Consider the following 27,462-nt stretch of genomic DNA (forward strand, 5'->3'; position numbering starts at 1 on the left):
CTATAAAAGGCGGCGGGCGCATGCGCCTGGCAGTCGCGGCGGGGGAGGTGCGTGAGGTGGCCGCTGGTCAGGTGCCGGTGTGAGAGGCCGGGGGCTCGGTCCCGGGGCCTGTTGTAGGCCTGTGGGTGTGACTGTGCCCTTTTCCCCCTCAGGGCCCTTCCTTCCTCCCTCGAGTTTTTTTCCTCGAGCTGCTTTGAGCTTGCATCCCTGCGACGATGTCTCCGGCCCTGTGAGGCAGTAAGAGCGGTGCTTGGCCTCTGCTGCCTGCCGTAATTCTCCGTGAAGGAATTTGGGTGTATTCAGAGCTTTTTTCAGGAAGAAAAGCTGTTCTCTGGCTTTCAGGGAGGCTGTGCGTCTTTGCATCGGCACCATAAACGAGGTGTGTTGATGGTGGCCATATTTAGAGACAAAATCCACCTTATTTTCTTGCTTAAACACTTTTCCAGGGGCTGGCTTTGGCCCTGCCTTGCGCTTGCCCTATCCTCAACCCATTTTTTTTAATACTCTCCGCAGGCAATGGAGTGAGCCGCAGGCTTCCCTGCGATGACCGGCCCGGTGTTACTGAAAAAAAGCCGTGCTACCGTTGGATTTCAACGTGGTGCTGCTGCTGGTGGGTCAAGGCGCATTGTGAACCACGCCGAGCTTGCTTAATTGCTCTCTTCCCTTTAATAATCATTATATTATAGCTAAGGCAGGGGCGGAGGTTGATCCAGTGGGGTGTTGCCCCCTGGGGACTCAGGGGTTTTGGGGTAGTGTTTGCCTCTGGGGCATGGTCCAGCTGCTCCGGTTGGGGCTGAGTCACAGGGATGGGTGACTCGCCCTCCTTTGGGGCATGTCCTCAGGTGGGGAGTTGATTTTTGGGGTGGTGGCAGCAGCAAAGTCATCAGTACCAGGGTGAGAAAGGGGAAGGAATTAATTTAAGGGAGGGGGTTGAGCGAAATGGGTCGGAATGGGACGAGCGGTGCTTGACCTCGGCTGGTAGCCCCCGTGGGGTTCAGCGCTGCTCGATCTTGGGCTTTTTACTTCGTGATTTGGCTACGGAGGGGCTGGCCGGTGGCTCTCGCTTGGTGCCTGGAGGAGAGGAAGGCAGCCGGGGTGGCGGCAGGGCCGCAGGGGGAGCTCGGTGCCTTTTGGGGGATTTGTTACCTTTCCGGGCGCGGGCCGCCTTCATGCGCCCCAGGTTTCTCTCGCTCGCTGCCCTGTGCTCCACGATGGGCTGGGGGTAGTGGGTGCCCACCAGGCAGCCCGCCCGCTCCTGCACGGCCCGCGGCGCCTTCCAGGGCTCGTAGATGTACTCGGCGGGGAAATCCTTGAGGACGGGGAGGTATTTTCTACGGCGGGGTGTCAAAGCCACCAGGCAGGCCACTAGCCATCTCGCGTGGCTTTGGGTTTCACGCCTACCGAATGTATGCCCCGTCCCGGTCCGTCTTCTTGCCGAAGGCGACGGGAGAGTAGACGTGGAAATATCGGTGGAAGAAGGCGCTGCCCGACAGCCACAGCCAGTTGCCGGCGTTGAGGGACCAGTCGGCGTCTAGCAGGAGCTCCTCAAAGACCTGTGGGACACCACGGTGGCGTGGGGACGGTGTCCCCAAGAGCCTGGTGGGCGCCAGTGGGTGTTGGGAGAGATCTCCTGACCTTCAGCCCTTCTTCCCAGGAGACCCAGAGGTCCCCGCGGGTGAGGAAGCAGGCGACGGCGTGCCGAGCGAGGTGGTGGATCCAGCCCTCGGCACGCAGCTGGGTCATGATGGCGTCGATGAAGGGGTAGCCCGTCCGGCCCTGGTGTGGGGCCTTGGGGTTAGATGTGGCAGGGGGACATTTTTGGGGGGAGTTGGAGGACTTGGGGCTTATCCCTGAAGGAAATACCTCCCTCCAGGCACGGAGGTGCTGGGGGTTGTCGTCCCAGTCGACCTGCAGGCAGACGGGGTTGCCGACCATCCGGTCGAAATTGGGGATGCCAGCGCCGGCGGTGTAGAAAAACTCCCTCCAGAGGAGCTGCCCGTGCAAGGAGACGGGGGGCTGGGAGCGCTGCCGCTGCCAGAGAAGGCAGGATTAGCCCCTCTGGCTGGCCCCTGTCTTCTCCAGCTCCCCACTCCTTCTGCAGGGTCCCTCTGGTTCCCCCCGCCCCAAAAATGCTGCCTCACCCCCCGGTAGACCTTGTCCAGCCGCCACCAGAAGGTGCGGACCGACAGGCAGCCGAATCTGAGGTAGGGGCTGAGGACGGTGGTGCTGGGGCTCAGCGAGGTGGGCTCCGTCTCGGGCTTCTTGAAGCCGCACACCCAGGCCTGGATTGGGGGGGAGGGACACCAGGGTTGTGTTTTGGGATGGGGGAAGGTGAAGCAGCCCGGGAATTAGGGTGATGGGTGCCGAGCACTGACCGTCCTCTCCATGAGGGTGTCGAGCCGGGCGAGCGCCGCCGTCTCCCCGCCGGGGTAGAGGCGAGGACCCACCTCGGCGGGGTCCTGGCACAGCTCCTCCAAGGTGGGGACCCCGTAGTCTGCGTCATGGCTGACCTGGCACGGGGTGTGGCAGCCTGGGGCGCCGTGTACGGTGGGGGTGTGACGGCCATCGCTCCGCTCCAGAGTGAACAGTGAGGGAGATGCTGACCCAGGTCCACCCCGTGCTCACCCTGGAGGTGCTCCCATGTGAGTGCCGGGGCCGGCTTCTCTGGCGGTCCGAGGGATGCCAAGAGGCTCTGCAGGCGGTTGTAGGTCAGGGGGGCTTTGCCGTCGTTCAAGGCGAGGACTCTGGGATGGGAGAGGGAGGGATACACTCGGCACCGGCGCCGGATCCCCCGTAACCCGAGGGACGGTGCCAGGCACCCACCTCTCGGTGTCGTAGAGGGTGTGGGACACCTCCCGGATCACCTCCACGCCGTGCCGGGCTGCCAGCTCGGCCACGGCAGCGTCACGCCGGCGGGCGAGGGGTTCGCTGTCCACCTCGAAGGTCAACCGCGTCGTCCCCCAGGCGTGGAAGAGATGGGGGAGCACCTCCTCCGGGCAGCCCCGCACCACGAACAGCCTGCCGGGGAGCCGGGTGGGCACAAAGCCCCTCCAGACCCCCCCCCCAAAATCCCTTGGGAACTGCACCAGGACTCACCTGGAGCCCATTTCCCGCAGGCTCCCATCCAAATCCCGCAGGGCATCGAGGAGGAACCGCTGGGCGTTGGCACCTGCCCGGCCGCTGGAGGGGTCGAGGATGAAGAGGGGATGAAGGTGGCGGCAGTTGGCGGCCGCCGCGAGCAGCGCCGGGTTGTCGTGCAGCCGGAGGCCCTTCCGAAACCAGTGGATGGAGCTGTGCTGCATGGCGGGGGGTCCCGGGGGGATGCGGCCTGGGAAAGGAGGGACGAGGAGGGGATTTTTGGGGGGAAAAGCGCCTTGTTTGGTAAATTTAACTCATAAAATAAGCGGGAGCGGCAGCGATGGACCCGTCTGTGGTTATAAAACCAGGGAGGGAAGCGGGTCCGGGCTTGCTGGTGAGGGCTGGGCGTGGTGATGCTTGGCCGGCGACGGCATCTGGCCGGTGGCGGATGTGGGAGGGAAGCCCCGGGGAGGGCTGGCTTCGCGGGATCGCTGCCGACTTCCCCTGCCTGCGCTTCCGCACGCCCAGGCGGAGCAGCTCCTCCGCTCTGTCCCTGCGGAAGCTGGTGGGTGCCCCCGTCCTCCCCTCCACCCCGGGGCCTCTCCGTCGGGAACCGCTCCCGGATGGGGAAGCTGTAAGGATGGATCAGCCTCGCCGTTCACTGCAGATCCCATTAGGCTCCAGAGTGAACGTGCTGCATCCTCCCTCTCCTTTCCCACCTCGGCGATCCCGGAAGATCTTCCTCTTTGCCAAACCCAGGGGCTGATGCATCCCCTTTCCCTGCTCCAGTGCCCGACTCCTGCATCCCAGGTAGGCATTCCCCAAATTCCCCCCTCTCCTGTTCACCGTCCCTGCTTGTCGTTCACGCCGCGCTCGAGGTTTTTGCTATTACTAAGCGGCGTTTCGCTTGGGGAGTGTGGTTTCCGCGGGCGCGCCAGGATCTTGCCGGCATTTGCTGCTGTCCTGCGCCGTTTTCGGGGTAGGGCAAAGGCTTCGGCGTGACTTGAGGTGTTTTATTTCGGAAGAGGTGATGCAAGAAGTGGAAAACAGCAGCCGCGTTTGCTCCTGGGTATCCGCAGGGAGGGTCCCGGCACCCCAAACCGTGCCGGGAGCGTGATGCTGAGGCGTGGTGTGAGGGATGGGCAGGGATGCCGGGGCTGGCGTCACCGAGGACGCACGGATCCGGGCATCACCTGAGCCAGCAGCCGGTTGATCCCCGCTGATCCCTGCCTCTCCCTTCCGCAGGATCCTTTCCTCGCCGCCGGGAATGAGGTGCTCTCCTGCCTGTTGGCGCTCGGCCTCGCTCGCTGCAGGTGCGTATCTCCGGTGGAAAGAGCCGGGAACAGGCACTAAAAAAGCAGGAGGGCTGCTTGAGCCGCTGCTTCCAGCCCTCCTTGAGGTCAAAACTCTCCTTTCTGTCAAATTTTGGGGAGGCGGAGGCGGAAAACCCTGCTGGGGGTGATTTTGGGGCCGCAGGCGAGCACCCCAGAGCTGTGCGTCTGAGCTCCTGGGGCTGAGACCTGCCGCGGGGCCGTTCCTGCTCTCCTAATTTCTTTTTTTTTAATCCCTTTTTTTTTTTTTTCCCTGCTGGCAGGAGAGGTTTCACGCCGGCGATCGGTGGCTGAGCGGCGTGCTGTCTGCTATGGCCGGTGAGTCTGGGCTCGGTTCGTGCCGGGGGGGGACAGCCCGCCATCCCCTCCCTGCCGGAACGCGAGGGTGCCCGCGGGCCGCTTGCCACGAGGCGATAGCGCCCGGGGTTCGGCAATAGCCGAGGTTTTGGGGGCCGGGGTGGTTTTTTGGGGGGCGGGGGTGAGATCCCACCCGGCTGTTCCCACCCCGAGGTGTCCTGCTGAGCCGGCGACGCCGCCCAAGCCCCTTGGGAAACCGGGGGGGTGCTGAGCCCCCCCCAAACCTCACCGCGGTCCCTCTGGCTCCCCAGGCTGGTTTAGGCGGCTCCTGCACAAGCCCAAGCCCAGCTCGGCGGAGAGCAGCCTCAACGCCAGCCGCTCTACTTCATCCTCACCTTCCTCATCTTCTGCCGAGAGCTCCGGCTCCTCTCCCGGCACGAGCGCCTCCAGATCCGTCCGCCCTTCACCCGTCTCCGTGTCGGACATCAACGCCTCGGGCAGCGCCCGGTGGGCCAAGAGCTACGACGTCTGCATCTGCCACAGCGAGGTGGACCTGGAGCTGGTGGAGGAGCTGGTGTCCTACCTGGAAAGTCAACCCGAAAGCTTCCGTTGCTTCCTCCAGCTGCGGGACGCCACGCCGGGAAGCGCGGTGGTGACGGAACTGTGCGACGCCGTGCAAAACAGCCACTGCTGGGTCATGCTCATCACCCCCGGCTTCCTGCGGGATCCGTGGTGCAAGTACCAGATGCACCAAGCGTTGGCCGAAGCGCCGGTGGCCAACGGGCGCACCATCCCGGTGCTGAAGGACGTGGATCGGAAGGATTATCCCAAGGAGCTGCGAAACCTCTACTACATCTACATGGCGCTGAAGGAGAGGAGCTTCAAGCAGATCAGAGACACCGTCGTGCGCTGTGAGTAACGCCGGGGCGCGCCGGTGAAACGCCGCTCCGGTGGGGCGGAGGCCGCGGGAAGGGAGCGGATAAATTGATTTAAATAGTTGATTTTTTTTTTTTTTGATTTAAATAGTTGATTTGGGGATTTTTTTTTTTTTTTAGATTAATTGGTTGCTAACGGGGCTTGTCTGCTGCCTCCGCAGACCTCCAAGAGCTGTGCCGGAGCTCCTCGAGCGGGACGGAGTAGTGCCGGCGTTCCGGTGCCGCTGGATCTGGATGCGGCCGCGTCCCCGCAGACCTCGGGGGGAGGGCGGCGAAGCCCAAGCGCTGGGACCGGACCTGGGGACCGAAGATGGGGAGATCCCCCCCCCCACCACCACCACCACCGCGGGGTGACAGCGGCCTGGAGGACGCTGCCCCCGTCGCGGTGATGCTGCCGCCGTCGCGGTGACGACGGTGACGTCCTCCGGCAGGTCCCCGTTGCCCCTCGGGCAAACACTAAGCTCCAGGGGTCTTCAGAGCTTCTCACGGCGACGTGCCCCCGGTGTTTGGGGGGCTCGGACCCCCCCTAAGCTGACGGGGGCAGGGAAAGGAGGGGCGGGCGCCGGCGGGGGGGTCGTTGTTGGGACTCTGAAAATGCAGAAATTATACATTTTTTTTTTTTTTTAATGCGGAAATTTATATTTTATTTTTTAATCCTCCACCTTGCGGGGTTGTGTGTGGAAGGAGGGAGCCCTGGGGGTACGACAGCCCAAACGGCGGGCGGGGGGTGGGGGGGGTCGATGCCTGACCCCTGGCGGGGGCTCCAATGGGGGGGGCCCGATCCTGCAGCGCCCCGGGGTGGCGGGGGCACCGCCACGCCGCCAGGGGGCGCCATCGCGCTCCCGGCGGCCCCCGCGCAGCAGGCGCGGTGCGGGGAGGGAAGGGGGGGGCAGCGATGGCGGAGAGCCCGCGGCCGAAGAGGAGGCGGGAGGAGGAGGAGGCGGCGGCGACGACGACGACGACGACCGGGGCCGCCCCCTGCGACGGGGCCGCCGCCTTCCCGCTGGCGGAGCTGCGGCTGCGGCGGGTGCTGCGGGAGTCGGCGAGGGACAAGGCCGTGTTCCTGCACGGGGAGGTACCGGGGGTTGGGGGGGGGGGAGGAGGCAAGGCCGGGCCCGCCGCCATTTTCCCCGCTGAGGGGAGGGCCACGCCCCCCGCCGCAAGGCCACGCCCCCGCCGCAAGGCCACGCCCCCCCGGCGCCACATGGCGCGGCCGGGGTCAGCATGGCCGCCGCCGCCGCTCCCATCCCGCTCCCTTCCCCTTCTTTACTCAACACAGACTCGCTGTTCCAGCCCGAAGCCGGCAAAGCCGGGGGGCGGGAGGTGGCCGCTCTCGGCGGCGGCCTCATTTCGAGCCTCAGGTTATTTTTTCTTATTAGCATGGCTCTTGGTTTTGGCCCCGAGAGCAGGCTTTTCGTGCCTGATAAGTAAAGCGGCGTTGAATTGCAAGGAGGATGCTGACTCTGGGGCTGTAGATAGGATAGGCATGTCAATCAAGCGCCCTAAACAGTTATTACAAATTTCCCTTTTAAGTTTTACGGCCGGAGAGCCTTTCCGTGGCGCAGGAACCACGCACCCGCCTCAGCTCCTGTCTCCTGGGGACGTGCAGCCGAGCGGGCGATGAGGACGGGGAAGTTTGGGGCAATGGGTTGATGGTCAGCGGGTAACTGAACTGGGCACAGGCCTGCCCGCTCTGCCCTGCGAGCGTGGCTGGGTTGGGAGCCCTGGGTGAACCCTTTTGCTCTCCCCAAGTGGTGCTCGGTGAGGCCTCGCCTGGATCCTGTACGAACGGCAGCGATTCCACACCCCGTGTCTCCCAAAACCAGCACGCTCGGCCCACCTCCAGATCCGGGTTGTGGTTCCTCAGAGAAGGGCAGCCCCAAAACAGCTTGGGTTTGCTCCCTGACTGTGATGCAAACCCCTGCGCCTGCCTCTGCCCTCTTCCTGACCCTCCGGCCGCCCGGTCAGCAGCCCCACAAGTGTCGACTTGCGAATATCTGAGATGAAATCGGTGATGCGGGTCAGTGGGAATGCAGCCGCGGGCGCTGCGAGCATCCGGGGAGATGCAGATGGGCTGAGATGTCGTCCACATCCCGTGCTCCCCCAGAAAACCGCCTGCCTTTCCTGATAGGGAGCAGATTCCTGCTCTGCTTCAGGGCAAATGTGTCTTTTATTTTTGGGCGGGTGCTGCCCAGTGGTTTGCGCACGAGAACTGAGGGTCTGCGAGGTGTCTGCGGTGGTCCCTGGGCGGAGGCATTCGGGTCCTGGCCTCAAACTTTTCCCCCAGCGCTGGATCTGTGTTTGCCAACGGCTTTATCCGTTCTTATTCCAGGTGACCAGCTCCTCCGGCGAGGGAACAGATGCCATAGTCATCCTGGAAAAGACTCCTTTCCAGGAGGAGAAGGTATCGGACCTGCTGAAGAAGCACACGAAGCTGGAGCTGCAGATGCGCAATGACATTTACAGCACGTACCACCTCTATCCTCCCCCGGAGCTGAGCGGTGAGCGCTCTTGGCCTTGCGTGGGGGGGATCCCGGGAGGGTGGCTCGCTCTGTGGCTCGGTCGTGGCTGGGGCGCGGGTCGGCGTGCTCCTGCCAGCTCCGGAGGGGCGGACGCAGCGAGACAGGCAAGTGCCGCTGCCGAACCCGACCACGCCACCTCGGTTATGGTTTGGCCGACGGCAGCAGACCTGACCGAGGTGGGGAGATGGGTGGATCGTTGCCGCTCTGAAGGCAACATCTACCTCCCAAGGCTTTGGGTGCTGCCTTGTTTCACCCCTCTTTCCCCTGCGCTCAGACACCTGGCCCAGCTGATGAGTAGCTGGCTGTTAAATGGCCCTTGCTTGATGACTTGCAGTCATCTGCCTGCGCCTTGATTTAAAGGTGAAGAAGGGCTTGTGGCTCTGAAAGCTTTCCTTGTGTGTTTTTTTCCGTGATGTCAGTTAATCTGGTAAGATGTTGTCTCTCCCCGTAAGATTTACCTTGAAAACAATATCCGTAGAGCACTTGTCAGCCTCTCCTCGTTCCAGGGTGTCATCTCGTGCTTTTTTTTGGTTGCCCGATGTCAGCTGGTAAGGGCAGGCAGCTGGCATGTTTGCAGTGGGGATTTAAATGCTGGTAACCTCGAGCGCCTGGGGCAAAGGGGCACCTGCCCTCTGCCTTTCAAGCCTCTCCCCGCTGATTTCACACATCCGTGTGTTACAAAACCCAGTTAATAACCGAGTATTATAATAACCTGAGGTCAGATGAGGGGGTTGGAGAGCTTCAGTGGGAGGCTGTCCTCCTGCAAGACTGATTCTTATGGTGGAAAGGCATCCTGCGATTGCAGCGTGCTGCTCTTTCGGCAGGCCGGGCACTTTGATTTAATCCTGGTACATGTTTAAATTCTGGAAGTGCAGTGATTAATTACGCATCGACGCTTCCGTAAGCACAGTGATCGCCAAACAAGTTTAACAGAGTCAAAATTAATCAGAGTGATAGCCTTAAGTAAGAAGTTGTTGTGGTCCTGAATTAAATTTTTGGGATGTTTGATGTTCCTTCCCGAAAACGCTCCCGTGTTAGCGCTATGTCCGTGGTGTAGGAGGAGGCACTGTCTGGCTCTGGGAGCTTGAGTTGTGCAAAGCTCCTCTTGTCCCGTCGAGGACTCTAAATCAGGGGTTTCAGCGTTAAAACGCCACGTGTCAGTGGCAGGAAAACACCGCGACACCACGTTTTTTGCGGATGCCCTGCGTGGGAAGATGTTACAGCTGTGCTTTGCTGGCTGGAAAGATTCCTGCTTGGGCACCCGCTGCGTGCGAGGCCGGCAGCGACTTGCAGCGATTCCCACGAGGTGGCATTGCAAGACTAAAATCCCCTGGGCCTCTCTCCAGCTGCAGCCCTGCCAGCCGTGCTGGCGTTTGACTTTCTTGTAGCCCTTTGCTGCAGCGCTGTATAACTCCAGCGTTACTCCGATAGCAAAATTTTTTATTTAATTTAAGATTTATGCCAGGTGTGAAACCCCTCGCTGGGGCGGAAGGGCTGTTAAAGGGTTGCCGCTCTCTGTCAGCACCGCGCCAGGTCCTGCTCTTTCAGAGAGGCTGGAGCAAAATGAGGTGAATCTGGGTCCTCTCACATCCCGTTTCTGGGCCTTTGTTAAACTAAATCCTCGCTCGGGTTGTTTCTGTTCGGTCTGTCCTCTGCCCCGCGTAGCCACGCTGTTTATTTCACATATAACTGGATCAAACCTGCTGCGCTTTCGGATGCACGTTCGTGCCGTTCCTCTTGCAGGTTTGAATGGGGAAAAAGCCTCTGGCTTTCTTCTGCTGAGGTTTATCTTTGTAATTACTTTAAAAATTGCCTTTAAAAGGCGGGTTTTGCAGAAACGTTACTCGGTGGCGCATCTTTGCTTCCCAGCCTTCTCCTTGGCATTGGTGCACCTGCTCTGGATGTTGGGCAGGAGACCTGGGGAGGACTGCGGACCCCGGTGCTGCCCGCCAGGCTCCTGAGCGGTGAGCGAGGAGGCTTCTTCAGAGGAGAAATTCGGAGCCAAATAGCTGTTTTTGCAGGTGTGAGCTGCTGGCGGGCAGCTGGGCTGGCACCAGAAGGAATGGTTGTGTGTGTCAGGAGAAGGGAATTGTCCTTTTGAGCCGAGTCGTGGCCCAGGGAGGGAGTTGACGTGAGGAACGCAGCTCGTAAACCTAAAACGAAGGAGGAGAAATTTCCTGTAAGGCTGCAGACAATGTCAGGGCTTGTGAGAAATCCCTGGACGTCGAGTGATTGCGTGGAGACCCAGCGAGCCCTCACACAGGGTCCATCTCGGCCTCTTGGTCGCAGGGTGAGAGAGATAGAGGGTTTTATCTCCTGGTGCTTGCAGGCTTACACCCGGTTAACGTCATGCAGTAAATGTATTTTGCAGAAAAGGTCAAACTTTGGCATTAAGCAGTTCCTTCGAAAAGCCACAGTGTCCCGCAGAAGAGGAATTAACCCCGGGGATTTCACAGCATCCCGGGCGGCCAAGCCCTTCACGCTCAGCTTCTCGCTTTCTGAAGGCAAGGCAAACCTCCGGACCGAGGAAATCGCGACAGCAGGCAACTCGCGACATCGGGCGCGTTGATGGCGTGAGGAGCTGCCTCCGGGTCCCTCCGCTTTTTTTTTTTTTTTTTAAAGCGCGTTTCTCAATGCCGCCTTTGTGGGCCGAAGTCCCCGGGGGGGTTCTTCATTCAGCTGGAGTTTCTTGATAGCTGAAAGTGGATATTTTCTTCACCCTCTCCCCGCCTCCTCGTTTAAGCGAGTCGGGTGCTGTTCCCTCCCTGGAGTCAAGCTAACACAGGCCCCGTGCGATGAAAGCTTGTTTTGTCTTGGTGGTAAAAGAGCCTGTGAAGCTGGGCCAGTCGCTTTGTTTGCGTGGTGAAAGCAGAGAAAGGGAGGCCAAAAGAAGCACGTTACCTGAGCAAACGACTCCCTTCTGCCCTGGGAAGAGGAATTTCACTCTGCTGCTGCTTAAAGATGAGATTTTTAGGGTTGGGAGCACACCGGGACGGGGCTGCGTGAAGACGACGCCGGTCAGAAAGAGGACCTCATCCATGTCTTGCTTGGCTCGTTGGTTTTACTGGCCGCTAGGAGAGATGTGTCAAGGCTAAAGCGGGAAATAAGATTTGCAAATCAGTTTAATAATGGTCAGAGTTTGTCTGAAGGGCAACCCAAAACCACTCGACTACGGAGAAGGAAATTTGCGAGCGAGTTTGCGAGGAGGAGCGGCGTCAGGGAGCGTGCCCTCTGGTCGTAACTGCCCTGCTAACAGCCGAGGCGGGTGTGCGTAACTTATTTTAAGGCCAGCTGCTGGAGGTTGCCTGGATTTAAGAGGCAGTTTATGCCTAAAGGTGTGAGATGCTGGCGGAGGAAACCCTAGCTCTGGGACTCTCCTTTGCAGGGAGAGCAAGGGCCGCTTTCGTACCAGGCGAAATATTTTCCTGCTGCCAGAGGCTCGATTGCAAAAGCCAGATGGTTCAAGCAATACGTTCCCTGATAACATCCAGCTCCTGGTGGTGCTCACACCCGTTTAGCAAAGAGAACTCGCTGTTCCCAGCAAAAAGCAGCCTCCTGTTGCCTGGCTGCTGAGGGATGCGATACATATCCCTGCCTTCCCCAGCCCAAAAAGCGTCTGGTTTCAGGCAGTGAGGAGCTGGAGGAACTTGCACGAGCTGCACTGGGAAGGCTGGTTCATCTCCCGGCGTTTCCACGCTCCGCCTGCGTGCTGGGCTTGCCCAGCCAGGAAAACTCTTTGCATTTACACTTAAATAAAAAGCTGGAGCCTGAAGCAGTGTGGGAGCGCGTGGGGTGGTTTGGGGCACGGTGGGAAGCATCGTCGTGCTTTGCTGTGTTTTTTGGGGGTTGGGAACCTGGAAATTTCCTCTTCGCCGTGGCTGTTGCAGCTAGAGCCCACCGAGACCTCCTTGGATGGGAACCAGGGGCCAGACAGCCTTGGCAGAAGTCCCCAGCAGCCCGCTTGGCTTGCCCTGGCACGTGCTGGCCTCGGAGACTGTGAGCTCTTGCAAGCTTTATCCTTTTCTGCTTTTATTTCATTCAATCACGAGAGCCCCAGACGTCCGAGGCAAAGCTGGGGTCATACCTGGGTGGGGATGGGTTAAAATTAGGCGTTCCCCTGCGACTGCTGCGCAGTTGTGGTCATAAAACTAAATACAACGATGTTAATACAGCGGGGGACGGGGGAGGTTGTGCATCGTTATATTTAGTTAGGGCTACGTCGAAGGAGATACCTGATGATGGGAAGGCAGCGCAGAGCCGTATGCAGCAGGAAGGAGGCTTGCAGGGGAAAAGAAGACTTGCAGGAGTGCAAATGCGACTTTGTCTGCTGTTTCCCCGGTGTTTCTACAGGTGTTTCTGGTTTCTGAAGGTGTTTCTGCACCTTCCTGTGCCTGATGGTTGAGTTTATTAGGCAGATTATAAGCCAAAGGGAGGAAAGAGCACCCCTGCCCAAAAGTAGAAACAGGTTGTTCCTGCCCCGCGTGCTTTTCTTGGCTCCCTGGCATGTTTAAATCTATTTAAAACAAAACCACAGGGAGAAGCGAGCGCAAGGCATCTCGGCGGGTGACCTTGGCCTCTCCTCGCCATTTGCATCGGTTTGACGTGGCGAGCTGGAGGGGGATTTTGGCAGAGCCTGGGGACGGCGTGGAAGGGGACGGGCATCGCTGCCGAGCCTGGGGTGCGCTTTCCTCCGCGCACGAGCTCTCTCGACCTCCTTCCCGTCTGCGCTGCGTAGCTGTCCTGTGCCGCAGGGAGCACGGGGTAATGTGTTTTATCCTCTCCTCCTGGCGACCGCTGCCTCCAACCCTTTTTTTCCATAAATTCCCCAAATTGAGCTGGTGTTTTGGTTTGGTTTCTTGTGTCTTGGGTTAGTTTTTTCTTGGTTTTAGCGGGAGAGGGGAGAAGTCATTTTGTTTCTGGTCACCCCGAGCTTCCTTTTCTTCTGGGCAGGGAAACAACGGTGCGGTGTATCCCCTCAGACACCCTTTGCAGGGTGAACTGCCTGATCTACCATCTCAGTTCTCTACCATCTCAGTACCTCTTCCTCCTGCTCATCCGGGTTCCTTCAATTAAACGTTCTGTTTTTATAACCTCCAGTTAATCGACGGTCAGTCCTGACTTCCAGAATAAACCCACAGGCGTTTCGTGATGCTCCTGGGCTGGTGTTCAGGAACACGCCGGCTGACGTGAGCAGAGACAATCCCTGACCCTTCGGCGAGTTTAAAAACCCACATCGCGTATCTAGCGGTTCTTTACCCCCTTTTCCAGGCCAGGGTAGGTTTCAGCTGCCCCACGGCGTACGTGATGCTTTAACGCACGTGGAGTCTGCCAGGAGCAGGGCGGCTTTTAAAACGGAGCACGAACGCGGCCGGTCGCCAGCAACGGAAAGATTTCGTGGTGAGCCCGGTCTCGCCGTGGATGTTTCCTACGGCTGAGCCCAGCCTTAGCCGGGACTTCGCATCTCGTGCGTGGGGCTCCTAACGATAGTCGGGCTCTTAGCATTTATCAACCAGCTTCCCTGGCTGTAGTGATTTACGGTAATTAGCGTTGCTGAGGCGTTTAAGGGTTGATGAGACCTCTAGAAGGGAAACAATCATTAGCGGACCACAGCCTCTCCCCCCCGCTCCTCTTCCAAACATCTGCTGCTCAACCGCAGCTGCACATTAAGGATTTCTCTGATCTCGCGTTTGGTTTTAAAGTATCCTAAGCGGCTCTCCCCACCGAGAGCAGCCACCCCCCAAATCGGGGAGGTGCCGGAGAAGCCGCGAAGGGTCCTCCGCACCCCCGCGTCCCAGCCGGCGCAGGCGTTGCCCTTATCACCACCCCCGGCGTGGAGGGCTTTCTGCTGCCGTCCCTGCTCTTGTTTTGGGGTAGAAAATTAAATTGTGGAAGTTTCAGCCTGAGGCTGGACGTGGTATTTTCTTATCTTTTGCCTTTTTGTTTTCTCCCCAGTGCTTTGCTGGTCTTTTTAAGTGAGGAGTGGAGGAGCTACAGCCTTTTCTTTCTTTTTTCTCTTTTTTTTTTTTTTTTTTCTCCCCGCTATTACATCATCCCACTCGAAGTGCTAATCGAGTCCTGGAAAACAACCTTGTTTGAACATGTGTATGGTGGGAATCAGACCAGACTGCCCTTGTGGTTTGCATTTTCGTATCTCATGTTACCAGCATTTTCCTGTGGATTTCATTAAGTTGGGCTTGGCATGAAATGAAAAGGCAGAGTCTCCCAGCTTGTGCAGCGCCGACCTTAAAAAAAGAAAAACAACCAGAAAACTAAAAAGAAAAAAACCCACCCTAAATCCTGGCTTTAGGAACAAGTAGATGTTTATATTCAGTGTCTGGCTAGCATATATATGTACGTAAAGCGTGAAGCACGACTGTTTGGTCCCCTGGTGAGTGTGCAGCCCATGGTTTTCGTGACCGTGGCAGGCCTCGGGCACAAGCTGCAGTGTTTGCAGTGCCCCACTTTGGTCCCATCTGCTCGGGGTTCGTCCAGGCTCGCGGGGGTTTTTCTCCTTCCCGGATTAAGTTTTGTAGCGGCTCCCCGTTAGCTGGCAAGGCGGAGGCACCGCTGGTGCCCTTGGGGTTGTGGCAGGCTCTGCATCGTACACCTCATCTTGGCCAAAGAGGGATATTTTCTGAGTGTTTTGCCACTGCGGGTAAGATTTACTGCTGCCTCGGTGCAAGCTGCCAGGTCGACGAGGTGCACGCTTGCATCCTGTTTAACGCCACAGAAATTAGGCAGAAAAGTGTTAATCTCGAGGTAAAGAGAAATTGTTTTCCTTTTGCTAAAGTAAACAGCTAAATGCTCTTTGTTTGCCAGCTGGTGCAGGGGAATCATCCAGCCCTCTTCCCTCAGCTCGTCCCGTGCCGTGTTAACCCGTCGATCCGCCTTGTTTGCTCCGGATCCGTCCCCGTGCCCTTGACCTCCGGGGCTCGAGGCTGAGCATCCTGATGGCCGAGAGCTCTGGGAAGCAGCTTCTCCTCGAGCCAGCCCCAGCGTGGCCCCTGGTTTCGTGGCTGGAGAAAGTTGCTGGGGGCTCGCTCGATAACATCCCACGAGCTTTGGTTTTAAGCACGAGGAAGATGCCCCCGGGGTTGTGTTTCTGTCCTGGTTGTTGGCTGCACATAAACTCTTCCCTGGGAGCCCCAGCTCTGCCCCGACGTTGCTGATATGCCTGAAAGAGCGAGTGTGGGGGGAAAAAAACCTTTCAGACAGCAAACTCCTCCACCTGAACTGGAAAGGCAGGCCCTGGCTGCGTTGTCGGTTTATCCTTTCTCGAGAAAAGCAGTGGCAGCCTGGGAGGTTAAAGGATTTATTTGCTTTCCTTGTCTGTTTTCCCCCGCCCTGCTGTTTTAGCGATACCTTTTAAAAATGCGTTAGCGTGGCATTTATTGGAAGGGAAAACAGACTTATCGGGGACTAAGGAAGTAATGCGGGTTTTGTCTGTGATGGTAACTCATAAACATGTTTGTTTCTAGAGATAAAAACCACAGTGGTGTACCCCGCCACCGAGAAACACCTTCAGAAATACCTCCGTCAAGAAGTGCACCTCATCCGCGAAACCTGGGAGGATTATAAGAACATAACGCTGCCCTTCATCCAGTCCCAGAGCTTCAGCATCCAGGTATGGGCACCAGGGACATCTTTGGTCTCCTTTTTCACCACGCTGGGCTGTCAGATGTCTCCTCCGAAGCCCAGGTTGGAGGCAGAAGAGGCTGCAGGTTATTTCTGCTGGTCCTGAGTTGCGATGCTGCCTGCGCGCATCCCCTCATCTATCGTGCTTTCTTGAGACTCTCTGACCTTCGGGGTAAGCTCAGCGATGCTCAGCAGGGCTCTCTTTCCCCTAAGCTCCCCCGGTGTCCCCATCCTTCTGTCCTCTGGGGTATCCTCCATCTTTGCAGAAAAACATTTGCCTTGGAGATGTACCCGAAGTCGCCTTTCTCAAGCCTTCTGGAGACTTTCCTGGGGCGTTCCTCCTCCCTTCCGAGGGTGGCTCCCTGGGCGTTGGTGCGGTTCGCTGGGCTTTTTAGGAGTCTCTTGGGTGTTGTGGAAAGGGGAAGGCGCAGATTGCTCTTGGATTCCTGCATCGCGACTCACTCCTCAGGCTTCGCCTACGGTTCCTCTGCCATTCAGCCCTTCCCTCCCTATTCCACCGTGCCTTTAGCGCCCTTCTTGCCCCAGGCAGCACTGGACTTTTTCCCTGTTTTATATCCTTTTTGACCATTCCTCTCCTCATCTTCTTTAGTAGTAGGGACCAATTCATGCCAGCCTGCACAGAAAGGGGAATAAAACAAATCCTGGGTGTGCTGAGGCTATCCGTTAAAAATAAACCGCAAAAAAAACCCCAAAGGCCTGTGGTTGGTTATCCCCCCCACCTCTTTCCTGCTGCCTCACACAGCAGCAGAACGGTTAACAGGGTTCAGCGTTGGCGATGCCTGCTTTCTAATCGCTTGCAGATGAACGCGAATCCCGCTTTCTGCGACTCGTACCAGAAGGCACCTTGCAAGCCGCGGTGCGCGCTCGATTACTCCTCGCCTGCCTGCTTTTCTTCGCTCCATCGTTCAGCTTTCTCGTCGGCAGCCAGGCTGCAACGCCAGTAACATACAGGCAGCGTTTTTTAGCTGGAGAAAGACAGGAGCGTGTTTCCACCAGACAGCAACCTGCACGAATGTTTTCTCCGTAGGCTGTTAAGTTTCCTGGTGTAGCAGCTGCCTTCAGAAGCTGCTTGAGCTCTCTCTGCCTCTTCCACTAAGTGCTTGCGAGCTGATTTCTGTACATGGAAGCACATTTCTGGTGACCATCAGGAGCATCTGCCAAGAGATCTTGGTCAGCACGGTCAGTCCTTGATCTCTGTGCTTTCATAATGCAGTTTCTTTTCTTTATCTAACCGCTTTTAACGAGCAGAAGGGGAAATGTGAAGGGTAACAGAAATATCGGCGGACTACAGAAGCGGCTCTGTTTTCTGCTGGAGGATGCAAAGCCTGGATGCTTTCAGTATAATAGTTTTATTGTGGCGCCAGTCTCTGGACATGTGTTGTCCTCGCTGGGCTTGTGCTGGAAACAGCAAGAGCAATCAGCTGATGACCTGCCCATCACATGAGGCAGCGTTGCGTTTAAAATTCAGCTCGTCTGATCGGTGAACTTATTTAGGGCAATGATAGCTTGGCACTTGTGAAAAGAGCAGGCCTAAAAAAGGAAAAAAAACCAAGGGCAAACTTTGATTTCCTGCTGAGCTTCCTGCCCTGCTTTTCTTCCGGGGACACAGAGCGCGGTGATCTTGTGCCGGGATTTCCAAAATCGCTTTGAGAATCTGATCTTCTCTAGGATGTTGGTGCTGGGAAGAAAAGACCAGAAATTTAAGCAAAAAAAAAAAAACAAACCCAAACAAACAAAACCCCCAACAGATCAAGGGAGTAGAAGTTTGTTTGTCTCCAAGGATACATTCAGGTCAGTTCACAACGGTCCTAAGTTTTGACTGGATTAATGAAACTCTTGACGGAGTTCCCTAGAAGGCCTGTCGTCTTATCTCGAGCACCTGGTGTGCGCAGCATCCCCTGACCCAGCTCGCTCGGTGCGTCTGCGAGACTGGCTGCGTCTTCCCTACCCACCTGGGGTGACCAAAATGTTCCATTCCTAAACTTGATGGGGAAAATGTCTCAAAATGCTTTCAACTTTCAAGCCCCAGCCATTTTCTGCTTGCCTTGTCTTATCTTCTGTCTGGCTGGAGACTCCCTTGGCAGTCCAGTACTTAAGGTAGACTTAAGTTAGAGCACAAAGTGCATTTTGGAGGTGTAAAGAAGGATGCTCAGACTCAGGTTGGTAGCCAGGAAAAGCAAAAGATGCTTTCTGCTTGTCTTATTCTGTCTCTTATCCCTGGTCTCTTCCACTTCGTAGCTGAAATTCGTCTCTGGGTGGTGCTTTCCTTTGAAGGAGAAGTGCAGGGGGATAACCGGAGCAGGGATTACAGGCAGTCTGAAGGCTGAAGCTTTAAATGTAGAGGAAGAAGAGCGGTGAGCTCTTTTCTAATCAGCCAGGAAACAGAGACGTGCATTGCCCAAGAAAACGCAAGCCTTTCTTATTCGCCAGGCGAGCGCTGGCTGCCGGCAGCGGGAGCCGCATCCACCTTCAGGCTCGCAAGCAATCTGCTCCTTCCTTTCTGAATGGGAAAAATCAGCCGAGTTCCCTTCCCAGACCTAGTTGTAAAGGTTTCAGCGCGACCTGGGAGGTAAAAAGGTGCAAACAGCCCTGCGGTGCCGTGAGAGGCGTCTGCTGAGCCCCACGAGAGCTGGCGTCCACCGCGGCCCGCCTCGCCGGGGTCTGGCGTGCTCGGAGTCGCTCGTGTTGGTGGCTGATCCGCCCGAACGCCTGTACCTGGCCCCTGCCGACCGGCGGGAGCACGGAGGAGGGATGCCGCTGCCCCTGGGGGGTTTTAGTGCTTGCGGCAGCTCCATCTCCGGCCCCGTAAAGCAGCCGGGTCTGGTTTATTGCTAGACCCCACCGAGGAGAATGATCTCCAAATCCTCTTAGGGGCAAATGCAACTATTTCTACACTGGGCTAAACCATCTCCGTTCGATACCTCATCTCCAGCTGTGGCCAGTTCTTAATGCTCGAGAGGAAAACAAAGATCCCTGAATAATTTAGCTGGCCGGCGGTGCCATGCAGCGGGATCAGGGGGTATCTTTTCACTGAAGTGCTCATAATAGCCTGGAGTTTGTTGTTGGAGTGTTTTCTGGATAATTAACTACAAATGTTATCAGCCACGAAATGATTTGGTCATCTTGAAATCAAGTTGTTGCTATTTTTTCTTTTTTATATTCTACTTGTAGCAAATATACACTAATCCATGAGCTTGGGCTCAATGTGCCTGAGGTGGTGTTTTTCTTTTTTCTCTGCTGGTTTATAAATCGCATATTTCTCTTTCAGTGGGTGTATAATATCCTGGAGAAGAAAGCTGAGGCCGATCGAATCATCCATGAAAATCCAGATCCTTGCAATGGCTTTGTTCTGGTTCCAGATTTTAAGTGGAATCAAACCCAGGTTCGTTTGCTCCTCTTGTCTTTGAAGGGATGCTGCTTGTCCGAAGGTAATCCAGAGGAAATGTCCACTTTCGTGCTACTAATAGCATGCTAATGAAAGGTTTAGGAGGGAAACGTGTCCTTCCTGTTCACGCTGTTATTAAGTGATGATATTCCCAGCGCCTTTTATCACGCGCTCATTGTGGACACTGCAAAATGCAGGCTGTTCTCCCTGCTGCTGATTTGATTTATTAGCTTTGCTTTCTCTTTCCTGTATTAGCCCAAACATTGTTGTGATGTGTTCGAACCTAAATCCGGCTGCTTATATTTTCCTGATGAACTTGTTTGGGTGTGTTTTTTTGGTTTTTTTTGTTTTTTTTTTTTCTTGCAAGCCTCAATTTTAGGTGCAATTCAGGCAGATGTGTTGTCCTTTGGTTGCTGCAATTAACTCTCCTCCACACAATATTAAACAAATGGTCGTTAGCTTATGAGCAGCCGCTTAAGCCCTCGTGGGAGTGGTTGCTTGTTGAAAGGCAGAAGTTTTTAAGTCCAGGCTGTAATCCTAAATTGAGTGGCTCGTTATTTCCTTGTGCGGTCCTTCTGGGGATGTGCCTGGGGAGGTGAAACTCCACACGTGCACCCCTTGAAGTCAGTGGAGTCAAAAAAAAAAAAAAAAAAAAGTCCCCTTTGTGTTTCTGATCCTCAAAATGCTTCTGCAGGTGGTGGGAGGGAAAGTTACCGTATGATTAAAACTTAGAAATGGGAACTAAACAAAATGGGAACACAAACCTGCTCGTGGGCAGCACAATTCTGTGTTTCTGTGCTGGGAGGACCTATTTGTGGTCCGGTGCTGAGTCACCCGGGGGAATGACTGGGGGAGGACAGGTGAGTACGTCACTGCAGGGCAGCCTCCGGTCGCCACAGATTCCTTGGTCACCACGAATTCCTTGCACGTCAGCTACTCCAAAAATCCCTTGCCGAGCTGCGGTGGGGTAACCCAGCTCGGATTTCTGCTTGTTCCCTGGGAGGTGCGACCTTCTTCCTGCAGAGACTTTGCAAAGCAGCTTGCAGTCGTGCTTACGCCACCGTGCCCTGTTCAGTGCCCTTTGCTTTCAGGGTGGCAATACTTAAGGATCCTAAGACGTGCCACACACCGTCCCTTTCCTCCCTCCGGGCAAAGCCTTGGTGTAAATCCTCGCCACAGCGAAGCTTCGCAACTCGCATCACAACTGGAGATGGATGGGCTAAAAATTGTGCTTTAGCTTTCTCTGGGGACCTGCTGTCTTGCAGCTAGCGTGGTCAGGGAGTGCTTTAATGGCAGGGTTTGTCTTTAGGGGAGGTTTCCCCACGCTGCTGTCGCCTGTTGGTATTCTGAACACGATCTTGATTTCTTCCCAGCGGCTGGGCTGCTGTCTGCAGCAAGAGAGCCGCCATCCCTGGGGCTACCCGGGACCTTGGTGTTGCCTGTCTCTTTCTCAGGCAGGCGAGCCAGCGTGCCAGCAAGGGCTGTCGACTTCTGCCTTCGAGCCAAGGAATTTCTTCTTGGCTGTGGGTGACGCCGAGCCAGAGCTGATCCCGGCAGCCCCGGGGCGAGCACCGGTTCCTTCTGCCGCGTCCCACCGAACAGGCGAGGCTACTAAATTAAATTAGGGAAGCGAGACAGAGCTCGCAGCAGGACTCTCCGAGCTTCCCCTTTGACAGCACCGCCTTGCGCTAGCTTAGCACCTTGCCCGCAAATGCTACGAATTCATCTGTAATTATTTCGGGTTGATTGATGAGAAGATGATTTCTCATTTGCATCGTGAAGTCTGCACGCTTGTTGCCGGCCTCGACCTTCTGGGCGCAGCCTCAGCTCCTGCTGCCCGACCTTGGTGGTGCTTTGAGTTGGTTTCTTGGGGGGCTTTTTAAAAAAATTATTTTTTTGGTGTGGGTTGTTTTTTTTTCTCCCCAGTTCTTTTGAGTTTGTTTCAAACCCGCAGGAGCCCTGAGGCGTTGCCTGAAACAATGCCCGGCATGATATCATTCAGGGCCTTTTTAGCAACAGGCTTATTTGTTTCAAACAGCAACATGCAGATGTTGTCCTAAGGAGAAGAGATGTTTGCTTTTCCTCCCGCCAGCCAGCCCTGATCCGAAGAGGACAAGCTGATACGCCGTCTTTTTCCGAAGCTGTGCACAGGCTGCCTTGGGAATCAAACCGAACCACGAGCATCGCTGTGCTGGCTGGGTGCAAATAGCAAGTTTGTGTTTTGAGAGCCCCGAGACGGGGTCCTGAGAGCATCTTTTGGCACAAGCATCTGTTTCCAAATAGCCAGATGGCTTTCCAACAGCCCTGAAAAGATCTGCTGGCTCTCAAGCATCTAAACCCTTTGCTTTGCAGTGTTTGTATTAGAAAGCCACTAGCTGAGCTGAAGGGGATGGGGATTTTTATTTTTTTATTTTTTTTTTTTAAACGTAATGACCCACAACCCTATGTCTTGTTAAACATTGAATTTGGTAAGTGCTTCAGGAGATGGCCAAAGGTCTGGCTGAGAGCTGCCGAACGGATGTATTTTACTGCGCTGGGCTTGTCCGGTGACCGATTAGGTCTTGAAAATAGTTATTTATAGAACTGGTGCGACTGGAAAGTGGCCGGCTATTTGCACGGAAGCTTTTCCCTCAGGGGAAAAAAAAATCTACAGTCGCAGTTTTGGCCGCTGCGGTTCACTGTAAATCCTCGTCTGAGCGTGGAGGTAAACCACTCGCTCGCTCGACGCAGCGTCCGTGCGTGGGGGTGGCTGGCAGACCCCACGGCCTCGGCCTGGTGGGTGCCTCAGTTTCCCCCATGCAGCACGGTGGGTGCCAGCACCTTCTCTGCCAGCCTCCATTTGCACCAGGACAACGTTTCTGAGACTCGCAGGGAGATGTGAACGTGCAAGGGCAGCACGGTGGAAGAGGGCTGATCAGTCGATCTGCTTTTAAAGCTGAGAAAATCTTTGTGATCCCGCTGTTTATCAGTTGGGGGGAAGCTATCCTCTTCTGCTTTTTCCTGGGCAAAACCCAGTTTGTCCAAAAACGATGCTTTGAGGTGCAGTGAGTTTGTGAGGGCATCTCGTACTGGGAAATTTGTACTGGATTCAACCCAGTTCGGGTGTGGGTTAAACACGACGGCCCTTAGAGCACAGCCTGGGCGGCTGCGGTTGGTGTGTCAGGTCCAAAGTGCTCCGTCCGCTCTTTTTGTGGTCATCTTCCTCACCGTCCTCCATCTCTCTCTCTCTGCAGCTGGATGACCTCTACCTGATAGCCCTCATTCACCGCCGGGAGGTCAAGTCGCTTCGGGATCTCACTGCTGAGCACCTCCCGCTGCTGAGGAACATCTTGCAAGAAGGCAAGGTAAGAGCGAGGTCGGTCCGACGCTGCCGTCCTGGCCAGGGAGAGTGAGGTCCCTGCCTCTGCCGCGAGGTCCCTGCCTGCATTCTCCGGCAGCTGCCTGACCAACGGTATCTGTGTGGGGACCAACACCCGAGAGATGATGATACGTCACGAACCAGGGCTGCGCTGCCCTCTCTAGCTTCTCGGCCCGGAGACCCCCGTCCCTGCTGCTCCGTCAGCAGCTTCCCCCCGTGGCATCGGAAAGCCGTGTCGCATTCGAGGCGTTTCAGGGGTGCTCGATATTTCTCCGTTAGCAGCGAGCTGCAGGAGTTGAGCCCAGTCCTCCTCGTGTTTATAACTTCCTTCCCAACCCCTTGGCCATTTTCACCGGCCGACGAGTTTTTTCCAGCCCCATGACGGGGTGTGCTTGGTAGATGGATGCGCGATAGCTTCTCTTTCCTTCACCGCGTTAGGAATTTGGAAAGTAATTGCACTGGGGAAAGCGGAGATTAATTAAGAGATTAGTCAGGGGATTGCAGCGTGCTGAGCAGCGAACCAAGCCAGCGTGCCGGAGTTCGCCGTTGCTGTTTATAGCTTTAATTACACCGGCTGGTAACAGGATCCCCGTAACTTGCCGAGCAAGCTGAAGCGATCAGGGTGGAAGGGAAAACGATACGAGCGGAGAGCACGTCCCGTCACGGAGGGAGAAAAGTGGGGCAGCCGGAGGCATCGCTCCATCCCTGCGGAGGCTGAAACGGGATGGGGAAGAGCTCTGTCCTTCCCAGCTTCTCCCTCTCCCTTGCTGTGAGGAAGCAGAAATCGCTTCTGCCTTTCTCTCCGCCTTCTGTGCCATCCCGGGATGCGCCTTTCCGTCCGTTGCAAGGTCTGTCTGTCCACGTGCTGCCTGCCCCCAGCCGCCCCGTGCCCTTGCTGCGCGTCGCTGGTCCTGACCCGTGGTTTTTTTTTTTTTTTTTCCTCCTTAGGAGGCCGTAGCGAAGCGTTTCGGCGTGCCTGGATCCCAGCTGCGAATCTACCTGCATTACCAACCCTCCTACTACCACCTGCACGTGCATTTCACCGCCCTGGGCTACGACGCCCCGGGCAGCTCTGTCGAGAGAGCCCATCTCCTGGCAGACGTGATTGACAACCTGGCGATGGACTCCATGTACTACCAGAAACGGGCCTTGACCTTCGCCCTTCGGGCTGACGATCTTCTCCTTAAGAAATTCCAGGAGGCGGGAAGAGCGTGAGCTGGCAGAGGCGCTTTTGTATCTTTTTATTTTTAATAAATGCCTGTTTTCAGGGTCTTTTTTTAAAGGTTTTGGTGCTTTTATTTTTTTTAACTCTGATTTTGTACAAGTTGGGGCTGGCAGCCCATTGCTATGGAAACCGTTCCTTCTGCTCAAGTCAATTAAAACATTGATTGAGTAACCCCTTTTAGTGGACTGGTTTTTACCAGGGTTGTAGCACCAGACTGGGCGCCTCTGGGATGCAGCGAGCAGAGGAGTTTGGGCAGGAGGATCTGCCTGCATCCATCTTCTCCACCCAAAAGACAGCCCCAGCCACCAAACGTCAGCCCAAACCGGGGAGGAGGGTTCCAAGAAGACCCGCCGTCCTCGGAAAGCTTCACTTATTTCCTATGGATTTACTCCTGGGAGCGGGATTGCAGCTTTCCTGGGACAGGGAGGGGTTTCTTGCTCCAAATAAATCAATGACTAACCCGACTCCTTGCTCTTCCCAGCCGGCTGGCTGCCCTGGGCTCTGTGAAGGCAAACGCGATTGCGCGTTCTGCCTGATCCCGGGCCTCGGAGCCATCACCTCTACCCTGCTAATTAGTCATATATTTGGTTTAAACGAGCTCATTTGGAAGGGCAGCCCCTCCCTGCCACAGGCTTCTCAAGGTTTTGCAAGGATTCCTTAGTGTGCTGGTTTAAAAAAACCCATAAAATAAAGAAGATTGCTCTTCCTTCTGCCAAGGTGGTGGCACGGCACGGCAGTAAATGCCTTCCTGCAGCTGGAGGGTCCTGGCAAAGGAGCCTCCCAAGACCCTGGATGACTTTGCTGCCGCTTTCCAGCTCCAGTAAGTTTTATTTTTTTGCTCCTTCAGTGAGATACCGACATCTTCCTCACTGCCTGATGCTGTTTAAACAGTCCTCATGCCCGTTGTGGTGGGGAAGAAATGATTTCTGCGTGCAGAGAGAGGCTTGGTCCGCTGACCCAGCCGTCGTTTCCCCTGCGTCTTCTCCGCCAGACGCCAACCTCTGAAAACTTCATGAGTTCTTGCTGCCAAAAAGGGCTCTGCTTTCTGGCCAGCTGCTAACCAGGGATGTAATTGCAGGAATCGCCTTGCTGGTTACCCCAGTTATTCACGCCTTTCAACCCACTGGGCTCTAAAAAGGTTGTTTTTTCTTTTGCTGATGTGGGGTTAAAACCAGAAGGGATTTGTTTGCAGGGCTGCTCGGTGTGCCACGGCGCTGCCCTGTGATGGAGCGGTCCAGAGCTGGCTGGATTGCAAGTAGCATCATCAGAGATGCCCGGGGCTTTGTTCGGCTCATCCGATTAATAAATATTCAGGTCAGGCAGTTCCCTGGTACCTTTTAGCAGCAGGGAGAGGCAGAGCAGCTGGATGCAGCCACCTTTTCTTCTTTCTCTGCAAAAATGCAATCCGTGGTGAGAAAGCCAGGGTAATCTGTTCGGGGCGGCTTTGCCTCTGGTTTCACATCTGCCCATCTCCCGAGCAGAGCACAGCTGGGGCCAGAGTTGCTTGAGGAGCTGGGGAGCAGTGGATTTGGAGATGATCAGCGGTCCGCTGGCTCTTTGCATCGCTAGGTTTTAAGTTGCTAAAGGAAAGGGATGAGTGTGGTTTTTTTTTTTTTTTCTCAATACCGGAGCGTTTTCTGTGCCGAGAGGGAGCTTGGTCTCCCTGGGTGAGGGAACATCACGGTTTTATGTACCCACCTAGGTCAGCCCAGGAGAGGAGATGGTTAAACAACAGATGGGACCATCCTGTCTCCCGGGAAGCTTCAGGTATTTACAAAAAAACCCCAAACTGTCTTGAAAATAGACTTTCCGAGGGCTGCGACAGACGACCGAGCAGCACATCTTCCGCAGACCATCTGTCTGCTCCTGCTGGAGGAATCGTTTCTCCTGGGAGACGACAAAGCGTGCTGGCCCTCACCCATCTCCTTTGGGAGCAGGGCGGGATACACGGAGCCCAGGACGGGGCCTCTCTAAGAGAAGAGGACAGCGGGATGCGTTTTGATGGATCTATGGCTGGAGCCTCCAAAGGATTTATTGAGGTCCCGGGGCTGGCTTGGCAAAGCCAGACGCCATTTCTAGGCTACGGGTCGAGCCCGAGGTGGTCGGCAGGACAAAGCCGGCTTGTGCTGGGCATGAATCGCCCCATTCTCGTCCCTCTCCAGCAGACGCCGCGAGCCTGGCCGAGGGCATCCCCCTCCTCTTTTATTAATAGATGGTGCTCGCCCAGCTCCTGCTTTGTCCTTGTCACTGAGGCCATCCTGGGATGGGAAAACCTCTGCCCGCGCGCTCGTGGGGCAGGAGAACGGTCCCGTTCCCCGCTGCTGCCGCCGGGGCGTTTTGCAAACCGTTTTATTGACGCGATTTCCAAATGGCTTTGGACGGGGTGATGGCGGAGCTCGTTACAAATTCACTTCTCAGACAGCCAGGATTTCCCCCCCACGCCCTTTTCTTCTCCAAATTACTCGGTGCTCATCATGCTGAATTAATCTAACTGGCAATTTATCCTTTGTAAATGAAATATTAGGGCAGGGCTTAGTCATTAGCAATGACTAACTACCCAGCGGACGCTCGTGGCATTCTGCTAAGGCAGCGAATATGTTGCCAAAGCGCGGTATTTTCCAGTGGGTTTTAAAACCGCGGCGTCTACCGGAGCTGTGGTGGCCATTGGAGCCCATCCCACCAGCGGGAGGGAGCTGCGGACCCCGAATATCCCAGGAAGCGAAGCTTTTAATATTCTGTCTTGGGGGCACGGTAAAAATAGGCGTTTGGGATGCATTATTATTGCTGGAGTTTTATTGAACGCCGTTTATTGTTTTCAGATGCTATAAACCTAGCAGGGGAACCCAAGAGACCGAAGGGTCTAAATATCCTTCAAGCAAATCCCAGCTCCCCCTCGCTGAGCTGCGGCCCCAGTAATTACCCCAGGATCGTCTACGAGCCGGCGGCAATTAAAACCTAATTACGGCGGCCTTGCCTCTTGCCTCGGGTAAAACTCTCTGCCCCGTTGCCTCGCTTCTTGCCGGCAAGGAAACCCCATCCTACGTAGGCTGAGGGCCGAGAGGAGGATGCTCGTCAAATATTGATGCAGTAGTTCAATTAGCCTTGGCAAAACCGGAGCCGTCGCCTCAACAGGTATTTTATCAATTAATATCGTTGGCGCTGGACGTCTCGGTCTTCACGTGGGGCTGGTGCCCTCCAGGTTCCCTCTACCTCTTGCTTTCCAGCCCGATAAAGAGGAATAAACTCTGTCGCCTTCAGCAATGAGCTGCCTGCTACCGGAGCCAATATTTCACATTATTTCCAATGTAAAAATCGGCGTTAATATCGCTAATTATCTCAAGGATTGGCAAAACCCCACCCCGGCGCGGCGAACCGTAGAAATAAAAGCCTCGAGGGTCCGGCTGCTGGTTTTGTCTGTCGTGAGGATGGGATGGAAATGAAATCCCGTGGGAAACGGCGGTGGCCGGGCACGGGGCAGTCCTGCGGCAGGAATTCATTTCTTTGCAAAGGGAAAAAAAAAAAAATACCCAATATCGAGTTGGGTCCCTAGAGCCTCCGCGCATCGTCTGGGGGTGGGTTTGATGGGGGAACGCTGCGAACCCCCCGGCGTGGCGTAAATCCTCGGTGGGGGAAGCTTTGCACCCCGCCTTGCCAAAATTGGCTGCGAGATGCGTT

The 27,462-nt window shown here is 56.0% G+C and overlaps 3 protein-coding genes across 7 annotated transcripts; 2 read left to right on the plus strand and 1 right to left on the minus strand.

Moving 5' to 3' along the window:
- Positions 1-31: 31 nt before the first annotated feature.
- Positions 32-6,282, plus strand: TIRAP (TIR domain containing adaptor protein). 4 transcript variants are annotated; one of them, XM_087763588.1, is made up of 7 exons: positions 32-379; positions 514-610; positions 3,746-3,888; positions 4,324-4,391; positions 4,673-4,727; positions 5,018-5,617; positions 5,803-6,282. In XM_087763588.1, exons 5-7 carry the CDS (start codon positions 4,721-4,723, stop codon positions 5,844-5,846), a joined length of 651 nt encoding a protein of 216 aa, XP_087619714.1. In that variant the 5' UTR covers positions 32-379; positions 514-610; positions 3,746-3,888; positions 4,324-4,391; positions 4,673-4,720; the 3' UTR covers positions 5,847-6,282. The 4 variants fall into 4 exon arrangements, with proteins under 4 accessions (XP_087619714.1, XP_009467871.1, XP_087619716.1 ...); XM_009469596.2 differs by lacking the exon at positions 3,746-3,888; XM_087763590.1 differs by lacking the exon at positions 3,746-3,888 and having other exon boundaries at positions 5,762-6,281.
- Positions 618-3,379, minus strand: LOC104016676 (cryptochrome-2). Its single transcript, XM_009469597.2, has 10 exons — positions 3,097-3,379; positions 2,824-3,018; positions 2,626-2,744; positions 2,376-2,530; positions 2,142-2,282; positions 1,864-2,031; positions 1,636-1,776; positions 1,402-1,553; positions 1,147-1,331; positions 618-1,071 (listed from the first exon to the last, which is right to left on the minus strand). Exons 1-10 carry the CDS (start codon positions 3,300-3,302, stop codon positions 995-997), a joined length of 1,539 nt encoding a protein of 512 aa, XP_009467872.2. The 5' UTR covers positions 3,303-3,379; the 3' UTR covers positions 618-994.
- Positions 6,283-6,502: 220 nt separating the features above from the next.
- DCPS (decapping enzyme, scavenger) lies at positions 6,503-23,928 on the plus strand. 2 transcript variants are annotated; one of them, XR_015706111.1, is made up of 7 exons: positions 6,503-6,716; positions 7,974-8,142; positions 15,642-15,787; positions 19,088-19,201; positions 22,438-22,548; positions 23,147-23,410; positions 23,511-23,649. XR_015706111.1 is itself a non-coding variant. In XM_087763587.1 (6 exons), exons 1-6 carry the CDS (start codon positions 6,537-6,539, stop codon positions 23,775-23,777), a joined length of 987 nt encoding a protein of 328 aa, XP_087619713.1. In that variant the 5' UTR covers positions 6,506-6,536; the 3' UTR covers positions 23,778-23,928. The 2 variants fall into 2 exon arrangements, 1 of the variants encoding a protein (XP_087619713.1); XM_087763587.1 differs by lacking the exon at positions 23,147-23,410 and having other exon boundaries at positions 6,506-6,716; positions 23,511-23,928.
- Positions 23,929-27,462: the final 3,534 nt, after the last annotated feature.

This window comes from Nipponia nippon, unplaced genomic scaffold, assembly GCF_047370975.1.
Source record: "Nipponia nippon isolate SJK-2023a ecotype South Korea unplaced genomic scaffold, ASM4737097v1 scaffold_28, whole genome shotgun sequence".
NCBI classification, from domain to species: domain Eukaryota; kingdom Metazoa; phylum Chordata; class Aves; order Pelecaniformes; family Threskiornithidae; genus Nipponia; species Nipponia nippon.